The sequence below is a fragment of the Vipera berus genome (genome assembly GCF_964194415.1).
Source record: "Vipera berus genome assembly, chromosome: 2".
In the NCBI taxonomy this organism is placed as follows: Eukaryota; Metazoa; Chordata; class Lepidosauria; order Squamata; family Viperidae; genus Vipera; species Vipera berus.
Window position 1 is genome coordinate 208834078 of NC_138203.1, and position 20435 is coordinate 208854512.

General features: G+C 39.9%; 1 protein-coding gene across 2 annotated transcripts; it reads right to left on the reverse strand.

Annotated features, from left to right (window-relative positions):
* Nucleotides 1–2895: 2895 nt before the first annotated feature.
* ATOX1 (antioxidant 1 copper chaperone) lies at nt 2896–12585 on the reverse strand. 2 transcript variants are annotated; one of them, XM_081321258.1, is made up of 4 exons: nt 11656–12585; nt 7930–8005; nt 5621–5791; nt 2896–3068 (listed from the first exon to the last, which is right to left on the reverse strand). In XM_081321258.1, the coding sequence occupies exons 1-3, from the start codon at nt 11659–11661 to the stop codon at nt 5667–5669; spliced, it is 207 nt and encodes a 68-aa protein (XP_081177384.1). In that variant the 5' UTR covers nt 11662–12585; the 3' UTR covers nt 2896–3068; nt 5621–5666. The 2 variants fall into 2 exon arrangements, with proteins under 2 accessions (XP_081177384.1, XP_081177383.1); XM_081321257.1 differs by having other exon boundaries at nt 2896–3141; nt 11656–12104.
* Between the last annotated feature and the right edge of the window lie 7850 nt (nt 12586–20435).

Here is a 20435-nt window from a genome sequence, read left to right on the forward strand (position 1 = left end):
TCAGTAATTGATACACAAAAGACTCATGGCTAGCCAAACTGACCAGTACTGTCCTTACTAATAGCAGGAGGTGGAGGTGAATGGACCCATCTCTTGATGACAATGATGGGAGCCCTTGGTGCTGAGGTTGGTTGATTGCTTGTTGACATTTCAATACCCAGTTAGGTAATGTAATCAGCTGTTACATTACTTGATGATGTTACCTGAAATGTCTGCAAGCAAGCAAGCAAGTGCAGAGAGCACCATGGGCTCCACAGTTCAGCCCTGAGTTACATATATGCTCTTCTATGGACGACTATGATGTATGGAAGATTGAGGCTTGCAAGACAAGAGTGGTAAATAGAGAAGGACACGAATTGCTAAATGAATGAAAAAAAACAAGTCATTAGTTGTCTGTGAAACTAAGAGAAAGGGAACAATGCTGCAGATCTGACTGAAGGTAGATGATCTCAGGGAGTTGACGATTATATCAATGGGAGCCAGGGCTTGTATTATTTAAATAAGGAACCACTGGTTCTAATAATAAATCCTGATAGCCTTTCAAAAGGAGAAATATTAAAATAACGGGGATATACCAATGCATATTTTTTAAAAAACTACTATTATTTCAACAGATATTTTAAAGGACAGCAAGTCATAACAACGATAAAAAGACAGGGTTTGTCACACATTGAGGGGCCATGAACCACAAATACTTCAAAGAGGATTAATCTTTCTCATAACCCTGCAATGATAAATTTAGGATTGGGCTCCAAACAATACAATTTAAGTAAGATTAAATTGAAAACTGTCAAAAATGCCATGTATTTGGAATATACCGGTAGGTAGAACTCCCAGGAAAATAATTTCTTGATAATAGTTAGAAAATGTTATGCTTATGTTTATCTTTTGTTATGCTTCATTCTGTGATCTGAAGATGTAAGGAGACGTAATTTGATATTTTTCTTAAGTGTAATGTTGAAAATATGAAAGCTTAGAATTTTTCCTTAGCTTACGAAAGCCAGTTGTGACTTTGGGTCAGTCACTCTCAGCTCAACCCACCTCACAGGGCTGTTGTTGTGGGGAAAACAAGAGAAGGTGTGTTGGATATGTTCACCCCCTTGAGTTATTTGTAAAACTAATAAAGGCATCATACACATAAATAGTAATTTCGTCTCTCCCTTTTAACAATTGCAAAGGATTAAGAGAAATCAGCTATAAACCTGGCCACACTTCTGTTTATATCTAATGTTAAATAATTTTGTGCCCAGAAAACAGATCTCTGGTTATTGAACTAAGTTTGTGGTTGTTAGCTGCGAAGTTGTGTCTGACCCATCGTGACCCCATGGACAATGTTCCTCCAGGCCTTCCTGTCCTCTACCATCTTCTGGAGTCCATTTAAGCTCACGTCTACTGCTTCAGTGACTCTATCCAGCCACCTCATTCTGTCGTCCCCTTCTTCTCTTGCCCTCAATCTTTCCCAGCGTTAGGCTCTTCTCCAGTGAGTCCTTCCTTCTCATTAGGTGGCCAAAGTATTTGAGTTTCAACTTCAGGATCTGGCCTTCTAAAGAGTAGTCAGGGTTGATCTCCTCTAGGACTGACCGGTTTGATCGCCTTGCAGTCCAAGGGAGTCGCAGGAGTCTTCTCCAGCACTATAGTTCAAAGGCTTCAATTTTTTGGTGCTCAGCCTTTCTTATGATCCAACTTTCACAGCCATACATTGCAACTGGGAAGACCATAGCCTTGACTACACGCACTTTTGTTGACAGGGTGGTCTCTGCTTTTTAGTGTACTGTCTAGATTTTCCATGGCTTTCCTCCCCAGAAGCAAGCGTCCCCAGAAGCAAGCATTTCTTGGCTACAGTCCCCATCTGCAGTGATCTTGAAGCACAGGAAAATAAAATCTGTCACTACCTCCATTTCTTCCCCATCTATTTGCCAGGAATTGAGAGGGCCGGATGCCATGATCTTGGTTTTCTTAATGTTAAGTTTCAACCCAACTTTTGCACTCTCTTAAGTTAGCCTACGTTTATTTTAAAAAATTAGGAGAAATGCCCTTCAAAAATTCCAATTCCACACTCAGGTTTTATTAAAAATGAAGTCAATTCATCATTAAGTACTTAAATCCTAATAATTTCAATATAATGAGGCCTAAAATACAAAATGGTTTTCATGGCTTTGTCTGAAGAATGTCTAGCCACAAAACCAAAAGCATGGTACTGTCAGGACTCCAACTTTGCCTATGTATGCAAGGGGTAGTTTAGAGATTTCTCTCCTCAGAAGTTCTATCCAGCTGTGGGGAAAAACACTCCATTTTAACCGGCTATCAAATATCAATTTTTAAAAGAAAATAATATCTCTATATCTCAAATCTATAATTTGTTTATAAAACAGTACCTTATTATTAGCTGAGGCATAGTCCCGTGCAAATTAACTTCTGCCCCAGGAAACCTATCATGCTCAATGATTAGTACAAGTTCTGGTTTTAGTTGGGGATTAATATATAATAAAACCACCGGATTTATTTTTTCTGCCGATAATTGTGTAAGCTTTATATCACTATATTGTCTGTAAGCCACCTAGAGGTACTGTTGAGATGGGTGGATATATAATTTGCAGAAAAGGAGGGAAGGGAGGGTTAGAAGCACTATTGGTTATAGAAAGGGAAGTATAGTAAGAGTGAATGTAAAAACTACATGAGCTCAATTTGGTCCTGGCACATTCCTGTATATCCTGCAATTTGAGATTCTCAAGAATATTTGGCCACTCTTTCATCATCTCTAGCGTCATAGCCATTTAATGGGCACAAGTCTGCAAAAGTCTGCTGTAGAATATAGGTGAATATGAATTAACCAGCTTGATTCTTCTAAAAGCTACTGGCTGCTTCTGAAAAAATGCACAGAGTCGAGACTTTTACATGAAAATAGGAACAGCTCCTTGCTTTATTACAAGATCATAACAGAAGAATGCATAAGCGTTACATTTGTAAGAGGAAAATTGGGCCATCTGGGGTCACATTTTCTCTTAGTCTTTTTTCCCACAGAAAATTGTTTTCTTCCTTTCTCTCTTTTTCAACATCTGGCCAGGCAACTGCAGTCAAAGGAACAGGATCAACAGAAGTAGAAGTAACTCCCTTCTTACTGAAGCCATATTAAAAGCATTGCTGGAAAACCAGGGGAAGTAAGAGTTAGACATGATCTCCACCTGCTGGTGGAAGCTACATAGCACAACCGCTTTAAGTAAATTGTGATACATTATTAGAATTTTAAAATACTGTACAGATACATTCACAATATAGACAGTCATCGACCTACGACCAAAGCTTCTGTTGCTAAGAAAGACAGTCGTTAAACGAATTTTGCCCTATTTTATGACCTTTCTTGCCACAGCTGTTAAGTGAATCACTGCAACTGTTAGTAAGACGGTTGTTAAGTGAATCTATTGACTTTCTATTCCCTATTGACTTTGCTTGTCAGAAGATCGCAAAAGGTGATCATATGACCCCAGGTTATTGCAACTATCATAAATACATGCCAGTTGCCAAGCGTCCAAATGTTGACCACATGATCACAGGGATGCTACAGTAGTCATATGAAAAGTGGTTATAAGTCACTTTTTTCAGTGCTGCTGTACAAATGGTTGTAAGTCAAGGACTATCTGTAAATGGATATAAAATAAACACAGTGATTTCTCATAATAGCAGTAACTGGTGTTGATATAATCCTCTTGAGTTGTGCTATTGGTGGAACTAAAAACTATTGTCTCCGTTTTATTGTGTTTTGGATGTTCCTATTTCTGATTTTACTTTTAAAACTTCATCCTTTACTTTAAGCTATTCCAATATGGTAGCTATCAAAATTCAGTGTAGATGGGAAACTAGCACAATAGATTACTTCTGCCGCTACCGTACCCTATCCACATTCCTCCAAAAATAAAAACTGGCATACTTCATAGCAGTGGATCCTACTGATCTCTCTGTAAAAAAAAATCCACTCAGATAGAAATGTAAAGCCTATTTGTTTGGATTACTAGAACATGCTGTGTGTAGGGCAGCCTTTGGAAATAACCTGGTGCAGAATGTAGTAGCCAGTAGCTGGCCAGACAACATCACTATTACAGGATAATACATTGATTTTAAAGTCACTGCACTGGCTACCTATGCTTCCAGGCCCATAGTGCTATTGATTGCCTACAGAGCCCAAATATGCTGTTCTGTAGTGTTTGGGAACCAGGCACTACTTTGTAAAAACTTATTTTGTCCATTCAGCTCAATCATCTCAAGAAGGCCCAGTAAGAGTTCTTCTTCCATGAGGGGGTCCATGGGATTTGGGCCATCTCTGTAGTGGTTCCCATGCTCTAGAACAGGGGTCTTCAAACTTGGCTGCTTGTAAGACTTGTGGACTTCAATTCCCAGAATTCCTCAGCCAGCCATGCTGGCAGAGGAATTCTGGGAGCTGAAGTCCACAAGTCTTAAAGCAGCCCAGTTTGGAGACCCCTGCTCTAGAACCTGATTTTCCAAGAAGTATGTATAGCCTCTTTCGTTCTTGCTTCCCATAAGACGGTTAAGACACTTCGTTCTATGATGCTTTTGACCCTCTTTGAATGTGTGACATCATCTTGGTTTGTATACAACCCACTCTCCAATTCACGTAAGGAAAAGTGTTCAATCTGTAACTGTAACCTGAAATCTCAACCCATTTAAGATGAAAGTACAAAGGAGGAAGGATGTACTCCATCTATTCAAAAAAATACTGTTCAGTCCATGTGAGACAGGTTCATATTTTGACAAAACCCATTTATTACTGATTTTATCAAAATTTTAGCTTTATGCTTTGACTGGATGTGGGATGAGACTTGATGTGGCCAGAAGAGTTGAACTGCTACAGAAGTGTGTACAATCAGTTTTATCAAAGAGAAGGTAAGACTGAAAAAAATGATCTGTGGTTAGCTGAATCTTATAACAATGCTACCTGCACAGTCTCCAGTTCTCTGAAAGGCTATTTTTCTTTTTAGGAGGGGTAAAAGTACTTTCAAAAATAAAATTAAATAAACATAGGGCCTAAACACTTCTCCTTGTGGACATGAATGGCTGCTGCAAGCACACTTCTGTAGTTATTCCTGCACAAGGCAGAATTTGGAAAGAAAAAGGATCATGCTGTAGGATTTTGAGGGAAAGGTGACGCCAGATTAAGCTGGTCCTTTGCTCCTCCAGCTCACCAGACTGGTTGTTGGACAGATTTAACTCCTCCTAAAATGTCAGCTACGTGCAGCCCTAGCTGCTTGCTCAGCAATATGCTGGATAAGGCTTGGTCTGGATACTTTCTTTGTCTTCACAGCTACATAGCCCCAACACAAATCCAGTTATAACTAATAAAACTTTTTTTGTTGTATTAGGGATGGGGTGGTGATGCAGAGTCTCTACTCTTGGGCAGAGTGACATATATAAAAATATGACATTAATTTTTTTCACACCTAACTCCTTTTATTTCTGGTAATCTGAAGCAGGAGAGAGTAGTTAGTCTTCACTAAACTAACAACAGATCAATATATTTCATTAACATCTGAGGCTGCTATTCCAGCACATTTCACATCATATTCAGTTCTGCTCAGACAGCAGTTTTTAAATAATTCTGACAACTAACCTTTCTTAAAGCAAAAGAGCCCAATCAGCAACATTTCTCTAAATGTTTATTTCTCTCCGAGATAGGAGGCGTTTTTCCCAGTTTTCTTCAGGGTGTCCAACAATGTATCAACACTGTGAGTGGAATCAATGCTCACTTTCTTGTTGGGTAGGTCAATTTCAAACTGAACACCTGAGAGAGGAAAGAAATAACAGGCATGGTATTTTTTGCCTAACAGCGAGAACAATAAACCAATGGAAGGGCTTGCCTTCATAAGTTGTGGGTGCTCCATCACTGGAGCCTTTTAAGAAGGGACTGGACAGCTATTTGTCTGAAATGGTATAGGGCAGGGGTAGGCAACCTCGGCTCTTTTATGACTCATGGACTTCAACTCCCAGAATTCCTGAGCCAGCTATAGCTGGCTCAGGATTTCTGGGAGTTGAAGTCTATGAGTCATAAAAGAGCCGAGGTTGCCTACCCCTGGTATAGGGTCTCCTGCTTGAGTAGGGGTTGGGCTAGAAGACCTCCAAGGACTCTTCCAACTCTGTTATTGTGTGTGTATTAAGGCAGCGGTCCCCAATCTTTACGACTTGGCAGACCAGTAGAGGTGGCAGTGGCGGCGTGGTGGGGGTAGGAAAGGAAGATGGTATGGTTTTGTGCTGCTTTGAGAAATAGTTTCATCCAGGTACCCTCGCCCACCGTTTCCACGGTCTGGTTCCCAACCCTGTATTAAGGGTTTAGGGAGTGGCACAGCTTTCTTGAAATAAAACTGACCTTTAAGAATATAAATCTGTGACTGATCAAAATGATACTCATTCCTATGCAGTACTACAGTATAGAACAGTTTTATTTATCTATGTGGATACATGGGCATAATGTGCACAGTAGTGCTGGATTATACTCAGCAGGTATTGATTTATATAAAATTGCCCAACATTGCTTGCGAACAGAATATACTGACCTATTAACACCTAGCTGATTTGTCAAATTACCAAAGTTACTTGGAGATCTTGCTTACTGCATGGTCAAAGTACAATATTATTGCTGGGCTTGTGCTGACGTGTGCACATTCTCCAGTGTTTCTGGGAAAAATATGCATATTTTCCAGGGACGATAAAAATGCAACAGAAGACATACATATTTCCCAAAGTTTGATAGAAACTTTTTTTTATTATCTAGAAAAGATAAACACAACAGGAAATTCTCTGAGGCCCGCTGGATATAAAATCGGGACATGGTATGTCAAAAATGATAAATGTGCATGACTAGTAGCTAGACAAGTAGTTCTCAACCACATTTACTGTTGCTAAGTGAGGTACTTGTTAGCCGAGATTTTATGACCTGCTTTGCCACAGTCGTTAAGTGAATCATGTGGTCATTAAGTGAATTTGTCAGAAGCCAGTTGGGAAGATTGCTAATGGCAATCACATGATCCCAGGATGCTGCGACCATCATAAATACATGCTGGTTGTTAAGCACCTAATTTTTAATCACATGACTGTGGGGATGCTGCAGTGGTCGTTAAGTGTGAGGACAGGTCATAAATCCCCTTTTTCAATGCCACTGTAACTTTAAACATCACTTAATGAATGGTTATAATTCAAGGACTACCTGTACACCCATTCAATCCACCTTAATCATAACATAAATATATGTTCACATACAAAACAGTTAACGTGAAGCTTCTTGGTGCATTTCACCGAATCACATTCATAAGGCCTTCATTTAGTTCTGAACATGGAAGTATACATTCTGTATAAGATATCTTTCAAAAAGCCACATTATACCAGTTCTAATTTAGGACAGGAGGAGGGTAGAGCCCTATTAAGATCTGAAAGAGAGTAGTAGAGGTCTTCTCAGACCAAAAGTTACATAGAAAACTTATTTGCTAAATGAACGTAGGATCAAGTCCTGAACGATGCAAATAAAGTTTACAGGACAATCTTTAATATTCCAGCAGAGGAAATGATTTTCAGAAGGGGATTCTCCATATTCTCATTAAAAATCATAAAATGCAAATTTAACATGTATTTCTCAACAGATATTATTTAGTTCAGGCAACTATCCATATTAATAGAAAGGCAGTCTTTAATAATAAATTCAATACATAAACATGAATTTACTGTGGCATACTGTGGGGGAGAACATTGTTCTAGTGCGGTGGAATTATCAAAAATATTTTAGTGGGATATCATCTTATAAAGTTGATACTGATCTTGGAGTTCCTGATGTCAATTTTTCTAGATAGGTTATGAGCAAAACTCTAAGTGTTCCAAGCAAGAACAGTTGGAAACAGTTGGAAATATCAGAGTCTGCCAAACTTCTCTCACCTCCCAGTTTGTTGAGAACACGGGTTACAGTATTGAGGCATCCTTCACAGGTCATATCCACAAAGAACTCATGTTTCTGAAATCATGAGAATTAAAACAATAAGATTACTGAAACTCATCACTGTCTAAATTACATGTACAATGCAAAGCACAATTAAATATTATGTTAACTAATATTCACAAATCTTCACTCTATAGAACATAAACATGCAAACATAATTTGTGAACCACAACTTGGATTCTTTGTAAACAACTCAGCCAGCCCTCGGAGAATTATCCAATTGTCTCTGTGGCTTTTTGTGCACTCTTGCTAGAATTTGTTGCAGAGGGAGGTAGTCAAGGAGAGAAGCAAGTGTCATTCTGAAAAGGACTAACCGGTTTTTAAAGTAACACTTCAGGTACATTTCACCGAGATTGAAATTGGAGAAAAGTGTGGAATCCTACTTAAGGAATGTGTGGACAGAAGTGGATGCAAGCCCTAATGTAGGTAGGGCCAAATCTCTGAGTCTAAGCATTGCTACTTTCACTAGAAGTAAGAAGGATGACTGAAAGTCTAGCTTGTTTCCCCTAAGAGACACACTAATCACCAGAGATTTCAGTAAAAAGTTGTTTGTATCATTGAAAGCTTTGTTACTGTATTTTTCTTTTAAGACAAAAGATGTTAATGTATGAGTTGCCGTGTTGGCACTTTGTGATAAATAAGTGGGTTTGGGGTTGCAGTTTGGGCACTCGGTCTCTAAAAGGTTCGCCATCACTGCTATATGGGAACACTAAAAACTGTCGTATTTATGGTAGTTCCATAATATGGTAAGTGTTCATGGATATCAACCCAATTAATCAGATGTATTTGATTGATCTTTTAGATGCCACAAGACTCTGTCAAGTTTTCTATTCCAGAACTTGAGGTACAATGGACAGTGAGTGCCACATATGGCAGTGAAAGCTATTCAGACCCACGTCTCCCATTATCTAACATAAGGCCCATGATGCAGTCAGTGCATCAGGGTCAGTACAGGAAGGGTGATGACTTCTTTTGCCTACTTTCTATCCAGAACAAAGAAAGCCATAGTGGTTAGTTTTAAGTTCTGATGGAAAAAAGAATGAGAGAAAGCATATGGCAGTCCTGTGTGCTCTTCCATGCCCCCTGCAAAGCTGGGAAGTTGCCATAGTTGAGTAACAGTACAGTGAAAAGAACACAGGCTTCAGTGATGCCACTCTACAAACTCAAACCTCATTCCCCAGTCCACAAAAAGCAACAAGATACTTGGATCACCATGGATTAGCCAGAAGTGGCAGAAAAACTTGTCCTGTAATTCTTGGATGAACTTCCCCACTCCCAGCAACACTTTTTTCATTGTTGCTGCTCCTGCAACAATAAACTTCTTAGTGTGGTGATTATGGATCTGAACCACATTTTGTGGCAATGGGAAGAACAGAGGACGGATATAAAATTAAATAGAACAGGCTCTGTTAATCTGTCGCATCAGTTAATGTCCAGGATATTTCCATATAAATCGCAAAGTGGCTTAATTTTGCAATATGCAAACAGTTTATAAACAACTAGACATAAAACTGCAACTGCTGTGTTGAAGAACACATTCTAAAGAGGAACCTATAATATTTTTTTTAAGATCCCAGCACTTGATTATATAGGGTTCTGCCCTCATGGAGGAAAAATACAACTAAATTTATTGTAAAAACAGGGAAAGGTTAGGGTTAAAGGCTATAATTGCATTGTGAATGACCAGAAGATGGAGATTCTGTGAATTGTGCAAAGACAGTCCAGGTAATCATGTCATGCATACCTGGAAACCCAGTTTAACTAAGGACTAGTATCCTAGTAATACAAATGCAGCTAGTTAATTGCAATCCATCAGTACTCAATTAACGCTACCAACTGAGGTCTATGTCCACTTTATGTGCTGCTACAAATGCTCTTTAAAAAAAAAGTATTGTCAGCTTTACCAAACTGGGATGTTGTTACTCAAATACAGTACTCTCCAAACCAATGTTCCTGCATTATACTAAGACTCTTAGTTACAAGAACTCCTAGCCAGAGTGACTACTAGCTAGAAATTATTGGAGTTATTATAATTTTTGTACTGTACATAGCTAGTTAGAAATTGCTGCTTATTATATAAGCAGTAGTTGTCATCATGAAATGGCTGTTTTAAGGGGAGTATTTCTCATGTGCCTAATAACTTTAATAATAATACATTTAATAAATTTAATAATAAATACATAAGCATAAAGTGTGTATATATATGTATCTTAAGCATCCAGAGCAGTTCTATCTGGAAGGCCACAATTATCTGCAAAAACCAATGGATAGAGAAGATTTCACTTGGCCTGAGCTGACACTGATACTTCAAATCAAGCAGTTTATTGGCAGATAACCCTTAGTGAAGCTTGAGAAGGTAGGCAAATTAGGCGGCTTTATAAAACATGCTCTTTCATATGGAATTGGAGCAAAGATATACTGTTAGTCCTAGAACATGGCCAGGAAGTGTGTATACTGTATTGACATAAATTACAACAAATCCTTTACAGTTAATAATAGAGTTATGAGAACAATTGTCAAATGTGTTTGGAGGACCTCAGGTCTTCTCTCCCAATCCTGGCGACAGATCATTTGGATCCGACAGGTTTGTTGGGCTAAAACACTCAAGATAGGATGAAACTCATCAGAAGAGTACCAAGTTGGAGAAAAAATGTATTAAATAGGACACACAGCCACGCACGAATAGTAAAGGATTCATTTGTTCTGTGGAAAAATGAAGCGCAGGATTTTGTGTGGGAAAGACGCTTGGCCAAGCACAATTTTCCAAGTTATTGTTTTGGGGGGTGGGGGGGGGAGGGTAGCATACCATTGCGAGGTCTAAAAAAACATCTGCAAAATCCCGTTGGCCAAAAGGACTAATTTCTCACAAAACGCCTCATTTTGAAAGAAAGAAAAAAAAAGACTGCCAGCAGCCTTAACCAAACCGATGCCTCTAGAACAGAGGTCTTCAAACTTGGCCCTTTGATGACTGGTGGACTTCAACTCCCAGAATTCCTCAGCCAGCAAAGCTGGCTGAGGAATTCTGGGAGTTGAAGTCCACCAGTCATCAAAGGGCCAAGTTTGAAGACCCCCTGCTCTAGAAGTATTAGGACTTGGCGGGGAATTCTGGAGGACATCAATCTGGGCAAGGCTAAGAAGAAGCCTCAGCAAAACTCCGTGACAATCCCCCTCGCCCGTCCTTCCGCCCAGGGGCAACCCCCGCGCCGACGGGTCATCCTTTCTTCTGGAATCCCAACGCGATTTAGGACAGCGTTTTCCAACCTTAGGAACTTGAAGATGCGTGGACTTCAACTCCCAGAATTCCCCAGCCAGCATAGCTGGCTGGGGAACTCTGGGAGTTGAAGTCCACGCATCTTCAAGTTCCTAAGGTTGGGAAACGCTGATTTAGGAGATCTTACAGACTGGGGGGGGGGCTTGGGGGAATCAAACCGGGGAGCAAGATAAACAGGACTCTCCCCACGAAAGGCGAAGGGCTTCTTCCCCACCCCCCCACCCCAAAATAGGAAATCACAGAGGGGCACCGGAGAGCTGATGCCGCTACACAAGCGAGAAGGACCGCCAGGAAACTTCCTTTGCAGCGCCTCCTCCTGGGCTCGGGCCCTCCTTTTTCTCCTTCGCCGCCCCAACCCGAGTTTCGGATTAGAGGGTGCTGTGCAAGCACCTACCGGCATGGCTGCTGCTGCTCCTCCTCCTCCGGACACCTTTTCTCGCTTGCTCCTGCTCGTCCAGCCTCAGCAAAGCGAAAGGCCTGCCGACCAGACCGCAGCTTGCTCCTCCCTGCCCCGGACGCCGCGGCTCCTCCTTTCTAAGCCGTCGGCTTGGCAGCTGGGCAGGCGTTGGTAGGGCGGGGAGAAAGAATTGGGGCGCCGCGTGTTCTTCGTGCCGGCAGAGGGAGAAATTCCTTTGGGGGTTCGAGGCAGCGCCTCAGTTGGCAGGGAAGGAGGGAGGGAGCCCGACAGGGGAAGGAGGAGGAGGGTGGCTGGTTCCAGCAGCAACAGTCAGGGCTGGCGTGGCATCTTATGCCCCTTTTCCCGAACGGCCATATTTCTGCCGTACTTCTTCTGTAGGCAAGGGGGGAAAAAAATCAAAAACCCCTACCCGGCAAATTCCCCAGCCCCAACGGTCGCTTCTTTCATCCCTTTTGAAGGCGCTCAGCTCGGCCATCGTCGTAGAGAAGCGCGTGACGCTGGGGAAGCAATCGTGCGCCCGCAGAAAAAAAAATTCCTCGGTGTCTACGAGGCCTTTGCTTCTAGCAACTTAATTTGTAAATACGCTTTTAATTGAAACAAAGCAAAAAAATAAAAGGCTGGAAAAAATAATAATGAAAAATCGCTGCGGAGCAGCAACATTGCGGGTGCATGTATCTTTTTTTAAAAAAGATAAACTTAAAAGCGCAGGGCTGTTTTGCCTTCTGGTTTACTGGTGTTTTGCAACCGACAACTGGTTTGTGAGAGTAACCTTCCAAATGAGCTGAAAAAGCCATTCAGGTTATCACTGATTTTGAGATTGCTGTACACATAACTAATACGGCCCAGTTCAAACTGCTGGTAGTTAGGACTCTACGGGAATCCCACTTTGCCAAAATTGACCAATCCAAATACGATGAAAGAGTCTAAAGTCTGCTCCATGGGATTTAGATAGTGGGAAGGAATATCTGCAGGCACGTTCACTAGATTCAGAATGGTGGACATCAGTAGGTAGGCCAAACTCCACCCTTTTTCAACCTGTGACACTGCAGAGCCCTGCTGTGTAACCTGCTTTCCCCAGAGTTGTGCTGCAGTGTTTAAAAAACTTGATGCCACTGATTTCCAAAGCATATTTATTCAAGGGCAAGTCGCAAAGAATGCAGTGTAATTTAATTTTAAATACATGTGCTTGTTTTGGAGGGTGTAATGCTGCTTTGTATCTCTGTATTACAACGTCCCCTTTATTTTTATACCAAGTTTACATGATTGTGTAAGTCAGTACCATGGAATAAACTCGTTAGCAACCACAAGAACCTAAAATACTGTTAATACAACTGCGTCCTGTCAAATGTCACAGTGGGCCTGATCAGGGTTTTCACCTGTTGTATTCCCGCTGGGGGGGGGCATTTTTCTATTTTGCCTTCTTTAACTGTTACTCAGCAGCTTGTGCTGACAAACAATGCATTTTGGTATCTGAGTAAAAGAAAAAAAAATAGTGCCAACTGATCAGAGACTTAACAAAATGAAATGTTAGATATATTAAGGAGATAAGTATTGGTGCTCCCGTTTAATATCTGCTTCTGTGGAGATGCCTCATTGTGCAGCTGTACTGACACAGCAGATTAAATCATTTTACCAGCTAGATTAGCTAAACCAAACTCAAACCCACACAATCCTAGCATATTGTACAAATCACGAGGCAACTGGAGTTTCTTGTTTTTCTTTGAAGACATTTCACTTCTCATCCTAGAAGCTTCTTCAGCTCTGACTGGATGGTGGGGAATGGAAAGATTTATACTCCTTGCAGACAGCTGTTCATTTGCATTCTTTTAGCAAGTCATTAATGCTACGTGGAGGCTTATCTGTCCTCAGACTCACTGAGCGGTGCAAATGTATGGAGTCTTCTTGGAACTATTGAAAGGACTGTACTGTAGACTGGAGATAGATGATGTCATATCCCTCCCCCTCTGTTGAAGAGGGCTGTTCAATTTTGACATAGATGGCCTCTTTGACCGCTCTTTCAAATCAGCGGTCCTGTTTTCTTTGAAAGCATTCACCAAACATATCAATTCAATGGATAGATACATCAAATTCATATGTGAAGATGTTAAGGAAAACAGTCTAGCCTTCCTGGACTGTGCTGTATACATTAAAGAAGACAGAAGCCTTAACACTGAAATTTACAGAAACCCCCCACACAAAGATCAATATTTACATTTTGATTCACATCACTCACTGGAGCACAAAATGGGAGTTATTAGAACCCTACATCATAGAGGTGAAGGCCTGCCAACCAGCAAAGAATGAAAAGAAAAAGAGATAAAACACATTAAGCAAGCCCTCAGAACATGTGGCTATCCCAGGGGTGTAAAACTGCTGGCCTGCGGGCTGGATGCGTTATGCTTAAACCGCACCCACCCCATTGCTGGCAATGGGTAAAAAGTCGCAATCTGTTGCGACACATCACGTGACATTCCCAGCAGGAACTCCTCCATAACAGACCAAGAAGAAAACAATAAACGAAGCAACGTAGTCATTTCACACGTTGTAGGAATATCGGAAAAGCTGAGGAGGATCTTCAGCCAACACAACATATGTGCACACTTCAAACCCAAGAATAAGGCAGAAGGTTGTCCACCCCAAGGATAAAACACCCAGACACAAAGTGAGCAATGTCGTGTATGCAGTACAAGCAGTGAGCCACTTGTAGATCTGTACATTGGGGAAACAAAATAACAATTTCATAAACGTATGGAACAATATAGCAGAACAAACCAGGACCAAATTCAGCAGTCCATCTGCATTTAAAAGACAGGCCACTGTTTTGAAGACAGCAAAGTTCACATTTTGGACAGGGAGGACTGCTGGTTTGAAAGAGGGGGTCAAAGAGGCCATCTATGTCAATATTGAACAGCCCTCTCTCAACAGAGGGGGAGGGATATGACATTATCTAACTCCAGTCTACAATACAGTTCTTTCAACAGCTGTCTGCAAGGAGTATAACTCTTTTCATTCCCCACTATCCAGTCAGAGCTGAAGAAGCTTCTTGGATGAGAAGCAAAATGTCTTCTAAGAAAAAACAGTCCAGTTGCTTCGTGAAAAAAGCATCTTTGGGATAACTATGACCTGGATGACTGAGAATCTCCATAGACATTTGTCTGGGCTTAGTATATGTCATGAACACAACCACTGCTTTTCACTCATGGCACATCTGAACTCACCCTATCTATTTGTAGTAGTGTCCTAACAAATATATTTGAATCAACAATTATTTGATTAGAAAAACTGGTTTAATATTGAACAGTATTATCAGCAGTTTTAAACATAGTAACTGGATATAATATGCAAGATATTTGGAATGAAGAATTGGAGTATCCTTTACAATACTACAAAATCACTGATCTCGGCTTTCAGAAACATCACATGTATGATGCCTACATAATTCAACAAGTAGATTAATTTTACTGAATTTCACTGGTTTTTATTTATTCCACTTTTGTTTTCTGATACTTATGCTATTAGTTTGTATAATTTAATTATTAGCCTTCTTTAATCTTATTTAAATTATTTGCAAAGTGCTGTACTTTTTATTCGTTCTTAAGAAAGTTAAAAATTAAAAAATAGGATGGTAAAATATTTTCAAATGATTCCTGGCGACTTTATGGGCATCTCTTTAGACATCCATGAGAAGACACAATGATATGAACATAACAATGTAAATGAAATAGATGGAATGACGCAAGAGGGCAAGCCACTTTATTTGCATGATAATGTGTACAATGTTGCTTGCTTTTTATGTTGTTGTGCATGACCATAACAGGTCCAGGTAGTTTTGTCAGTGCTACTGAAATAGTTTGTCATTGCCTTATTCTGGGATGTTTTCCAATTTCTCAGTCTTGTTTTACCCGATGTCTTCTGGAGGAATCCAATGCAACTATTCTCCAGATTGAAACCTTATCTTTGAATCACAGACAATGTAGCAAGACTACCAACTTCTACAGTAGCTGATCAATATCTATCAAAATATTAAATTTACTGACCATACTATATATATTTTAAGGTTCTTTGGTTGGCTATCCTTTGGGCTAAACAAACTAAAAAACACAAAAACAGCACAAGTTAAAGGAACAATGATGTTCAGTAAAATGATCAACAAGAAAATAAGCTCAGAGGGGGACAGAAAATGGAAGAAAGGGTACTTGTTTCTTTGTTTACTCCCAACTTAAAAATAGTAAAAAATGCTGGAGAATAAAAGGAAAAGCAGTCATTCCAAACAGTTGTTGTTTTTAAGATGTGAGCTCGCTGCTGCTTCTTCACCATCATCTCTGCCATTGCTGGTTGTGGGGACCTTTAAATATGATTCCACTGCAGGAAAAGTCAGATTCTCCTTGACTGATGCAATAACTTTGGATATCAAGACAAGGATCTGGGAAAATCTTTTCAAATCATCTTTTAATAAACTGTGTTAGTTGGAAAAGATTCTACCAGACTCATTTTTTTGTTACCAAAGGCTAACAGGAATCTCTGTTTGCCATGTGCACAATGGATAATGTGGTATTTTCAAGGAATGGGAATGTGTTTACTGCTAATTTTGGAACTTTATGGTAATCACCTGCAGGAGACAACTCTGACTTTTGCCAGTGTTATCAGAAATAATCCTACAGCGTGTTAAAATCTGTGGAAACTGAAATACAAGCAAAATTATAAATAGCTTAAATAGAAGCTTGCATGCTGGCAAACTTCATTTTTTAAATATATAAGCTTTTTAAATCCTATTAACAATTGAGTTCATTTATATTGTAGTTTCAATGCTGTTTTTATAATTGGTGTTTTCATTTGTACTGCAGCATAGTGGAAACCTATAATTACATTTAATTACTTCTAAAGAAAAACTGAATGCTAATATTCAAAAACATTAATTGTAATTTGTCAAAAGAGCAATACTGTACATCCAGAGCTAGTTGCTTAGTATAAATTCCACAATGAATGACATTCTCAATTTTCACATCCTTAATGATTTGACAGATATAAAATTCTCCAAAATTTGTGGTTTAAAGTATATTAGAAACTATTATTAACATTGAACATTTTATAAGACATTATAAAATATTAAGACCCTGGGATTTTAAATTAGCATGTTCCTTTGACTTTAATAATTAATACTTAATAAAAGGAACATTTTAAAAAGTTTGCTAAAAATACTCCATGGCAATGTTATATATTTTACATTATACATATCTTAAATGTAAATATGTAAATGTAAATCTTAAATATCTTACAATGTTTACATTTAAGATATCTTAAAATATATCTCGACATTTGATCTAAACTATTTTATTAAAAATCATTAAAACTTTAAATCTATTTTGAATACACTTACGTTAAAAGCTGAACTTGAAAATACTCTTTGAAATTCTTCAGCTATTTTGAAGACAAGGCAATTTAATAATATGCACCTTAATTTTTTTTTAAAAAAAGTATGGAAAGTTGATTTAGCTGCCTATCAGTTGTAAACAAAATGAGCTGTTTAGAGAAGAGATTTACAAGATTATGCTATAGACTTATAATAGCTATAGCACAGAGATGTCAAACACAAGGCCCGGGGGCCGGATCTGGCCCGCAAAGTGGTTTCATGTGGCCCGCGAAGCCATCCTGGAAACAGTGAGGGAACGGCCCCCACTGCCTTGGCCCTGGCCCAGAGACCCTCCTTCTGCCAGAGACCCTCAGATCTGTCCCACTCCTTCCCAGGCCCCCATAGGCACTCTTGATGCGAATGATGTAGAGCTAGCCACACCCACCCAGTAGACCACGCCCACCCTGGCCATACCCACCCGGCCCCCTGAGGGCAACCGCAATGCTGATGTGGCCCTCAATGAAATTGAGTTTGACACCCCTGCATAGCAGGTAAGAATTTAGCTGACCTTTAGAATTCAAGGAGACACTAGAAAATGTGAGGACCATTGGCTTGACTGGGAAGTTGAGAGACATCTGGAAGAAGGCAATAGGAAAGAATTATGTTCTGTTGTCAAAGCACATGGTATGATTAAGTTCAACGTATGGGGATCCTAGCCTTTCCACACTTAAAAATGCAGAATTTAGGGTGGGAGCAGTGAGCAAATGCTGAGTGACCATGGTTAGAGGAAGGCAATTCTTTTAATAAAGGCTTCCTCCACAAAGGCTGGATTCCCAAATTCCAAAAGGCCACGTGGGCTGGAAATTCTGAAGTACAGTCTGTTTCTCTCTAGAAGAGGGGTGTTGAACTGGTGCCTGTGGGCCGAATACATCATGCGCAGGCCACGCCTACCCCAGCTCCACAAAGGCAAAAAAGGTGACGATGTATCACGATATGTCACGTGACGCAATCGAGTTTGATACCCTTGCTCTAGAAGTTACCAAATTGTGACAAAGGTCTTTTACCAGAAGGGGGAAGATTAATTTGTCGTGGTTTGAAGCTGTGATGTAAGTGATCTTTATAGTAGAAGGCTAATAATTAGATGTGGTTTCAGGTTATTTAAAAGGAATGTAAGTTCTGTGATCATTTATTTTATCTGTAAATGCCTGTCCCAAGCTACCGATTTATGAATTAGCAGTGTGCAGTGTGCTGTATTTTATATCAGAAGAAATGAGGGTTTTAGAGATAACAAAGTGCCAGTCCAATGTCTGCAAGGATGTAATAGAAAACAAAGTCTCTCTGAGAGCTACTCCAAGTGAAGGGAAGGATCAAAATGTGTCATATATCTGTCTTGCCATAAATGAAGGATAAAACTTCATAGATAGATACCTGACTTTCTATTATAAATAAATGTTGTCAGATGCTCTGGAGAGAACATCAAACATCCCATCTTATCCGGGATGACAATGAAGATGCTTATGGGGAAGAGGTGAAGGCTCTGGTGCAATAAAAGTAACCTGATTCTAAATGCTGATAAAACAAAGGAGATCATTTTAGAAAGAGCTGGCATAGTCATACTCCACTCAGTATTAAGGATGCAGCTGTAGAGGTGGTCAACAGTATTAAGGATCTAGGGGTGCAGATAACTAACAATCTGAATTGGTGTCTCCACACGTCATCCTTAGTGAAGCATGCAAACTAGCATCTGCATTTCCTGCGTCGGATGAGGGCACATCTTTCTCCTTCTGTCCTAACCACTTTTTACAGAGGCACGATTGAAAGTATTTTTTTTATTCCATTTATATCCCACCCTTCTCTGAAGACTCAGGGCAGCTTACAATCTAAGAAGCACAAATCAATGTGCTTAGCAATAGCCTTCACTCTATGTATATGCCTGCTTATTAGGGCTTTCAACCCCCCCCCCCCAGCGGCATTTTTACAAAGTCAGCTTATTGCCCCCAACAATCTGGGTCCTCATTTTACCTACCTCGGAAGGATGGAAGGCTGAGTCAACCTTGAGCCTGGTGGGACTCGAACCTGCACTAATTGCAGGCAGCTGGTGTTACTTAAGGAGGCATTAGCCCACTGCTCCACCAAGGCTCTTTTTAACAAACTGCATCACTGTCTGGTTTGGTGGCAGCAGTGCCTCACATAGAAAGTCCATACAGAGAATGGTATGGACAGCTGAGATCATAGGAAGCTTGCTCCTTGGTATCCAGGAGCTCAAAGCATTGTTAGAGACCCAACACACCTACTTTACGGTCTGTTTCTGTTCTCCCCTCTGGGAGAAGATTTCAAAGTATTTCTAGCAGGACTACCCACCAGCTTTTGTTACCTATGCCATCCGTCTGGTAAACTCAGAAGATTCGTTATTCTCACCAAGGAAATGTATACATAACCTGTACTAGACTGTTGTTTCTCTGTGTCATATAATATATGTGGGTATATGCATAATTCTGTATTTATTTTTGTCATATTTATGTAGTGTATATGGGAGGTGGTGATCCTTGAGAGATGTATACCAGAGGTTCCCAACCTTTTGGGCACCAGGGACCGGTTCCCTGGAGAAAGATTTTTTTGCAGACTGGAGGGCGCATGGTTTTGTGTGCTGCCTGCGTCCCAAGCATGGGGGTTTGTTTTGTGTGGACCAGTTGCTGGCGTGCCGCGGCCCAGTACTGGTCCATAGACTGGGGGTTGGAACCCCTGCTGTATGCAATGAATTTTCATTTTAATGTATGCTGATTAGTGTACATTCAAAGTGACAATAAAGTTAAAGTTAAAATAACGAGCTTGTATCATGATACACACAAAATCAATTTGTTTTCATCCAAAATTACTCAACTTCCAATAAATAGAGAAATGTTAGACATGTTAATGGCTTTTCAGGGAGGATCTTATTTTTGATTCTACGCTGAACGCCTTGTTAAAACTATTTACATGCTACTTTTGTTGCTTTTTTCAACCTTTATGCTATCCAATTATTTTCCAGATTGTCCAAAGCACCTATGTTTCCTGAGGTAGATATGCTAGACCCTTTTTAACATCCTGATACCTCAATACTCTTGAACAATAGCTATTGAATTACAGAGTTGGAAGTGGCATTTCTTCCCATTGAAAATCCATTAAGGAAGGAAAAGATGAAAATGCTAAACAATATATTTTGATGGCTGGCACCACTAGGACTCCTTGCTTGGAGAAACTCTGTATTTTTAAGAATTTTAAAGCAAGGGAATATTAAGCATCTGAAATATATTAAAGAACACATTCTGACTGAATGTTTATTATTTGATAATACCTTTCTTACAACTACATATTGAAGTTATATTCATCTCTCCAGGTTTGGTGCAAACCTAGGTAGGCAGGAAAA

What these genes read in the sequence shown, in the direction of transcription:
- ATOX1 (XM_081321258.1), bottom strand. An exon ending in TGTTCTCAACAAACTGGGAG is followed by an intron (nt 5,792 to 7,929) that starts GTGAGAGAAGTT and finishes TTCCTCTCTCAG; the next exon opens with GTGTTCAGTTTGAAATTGAC.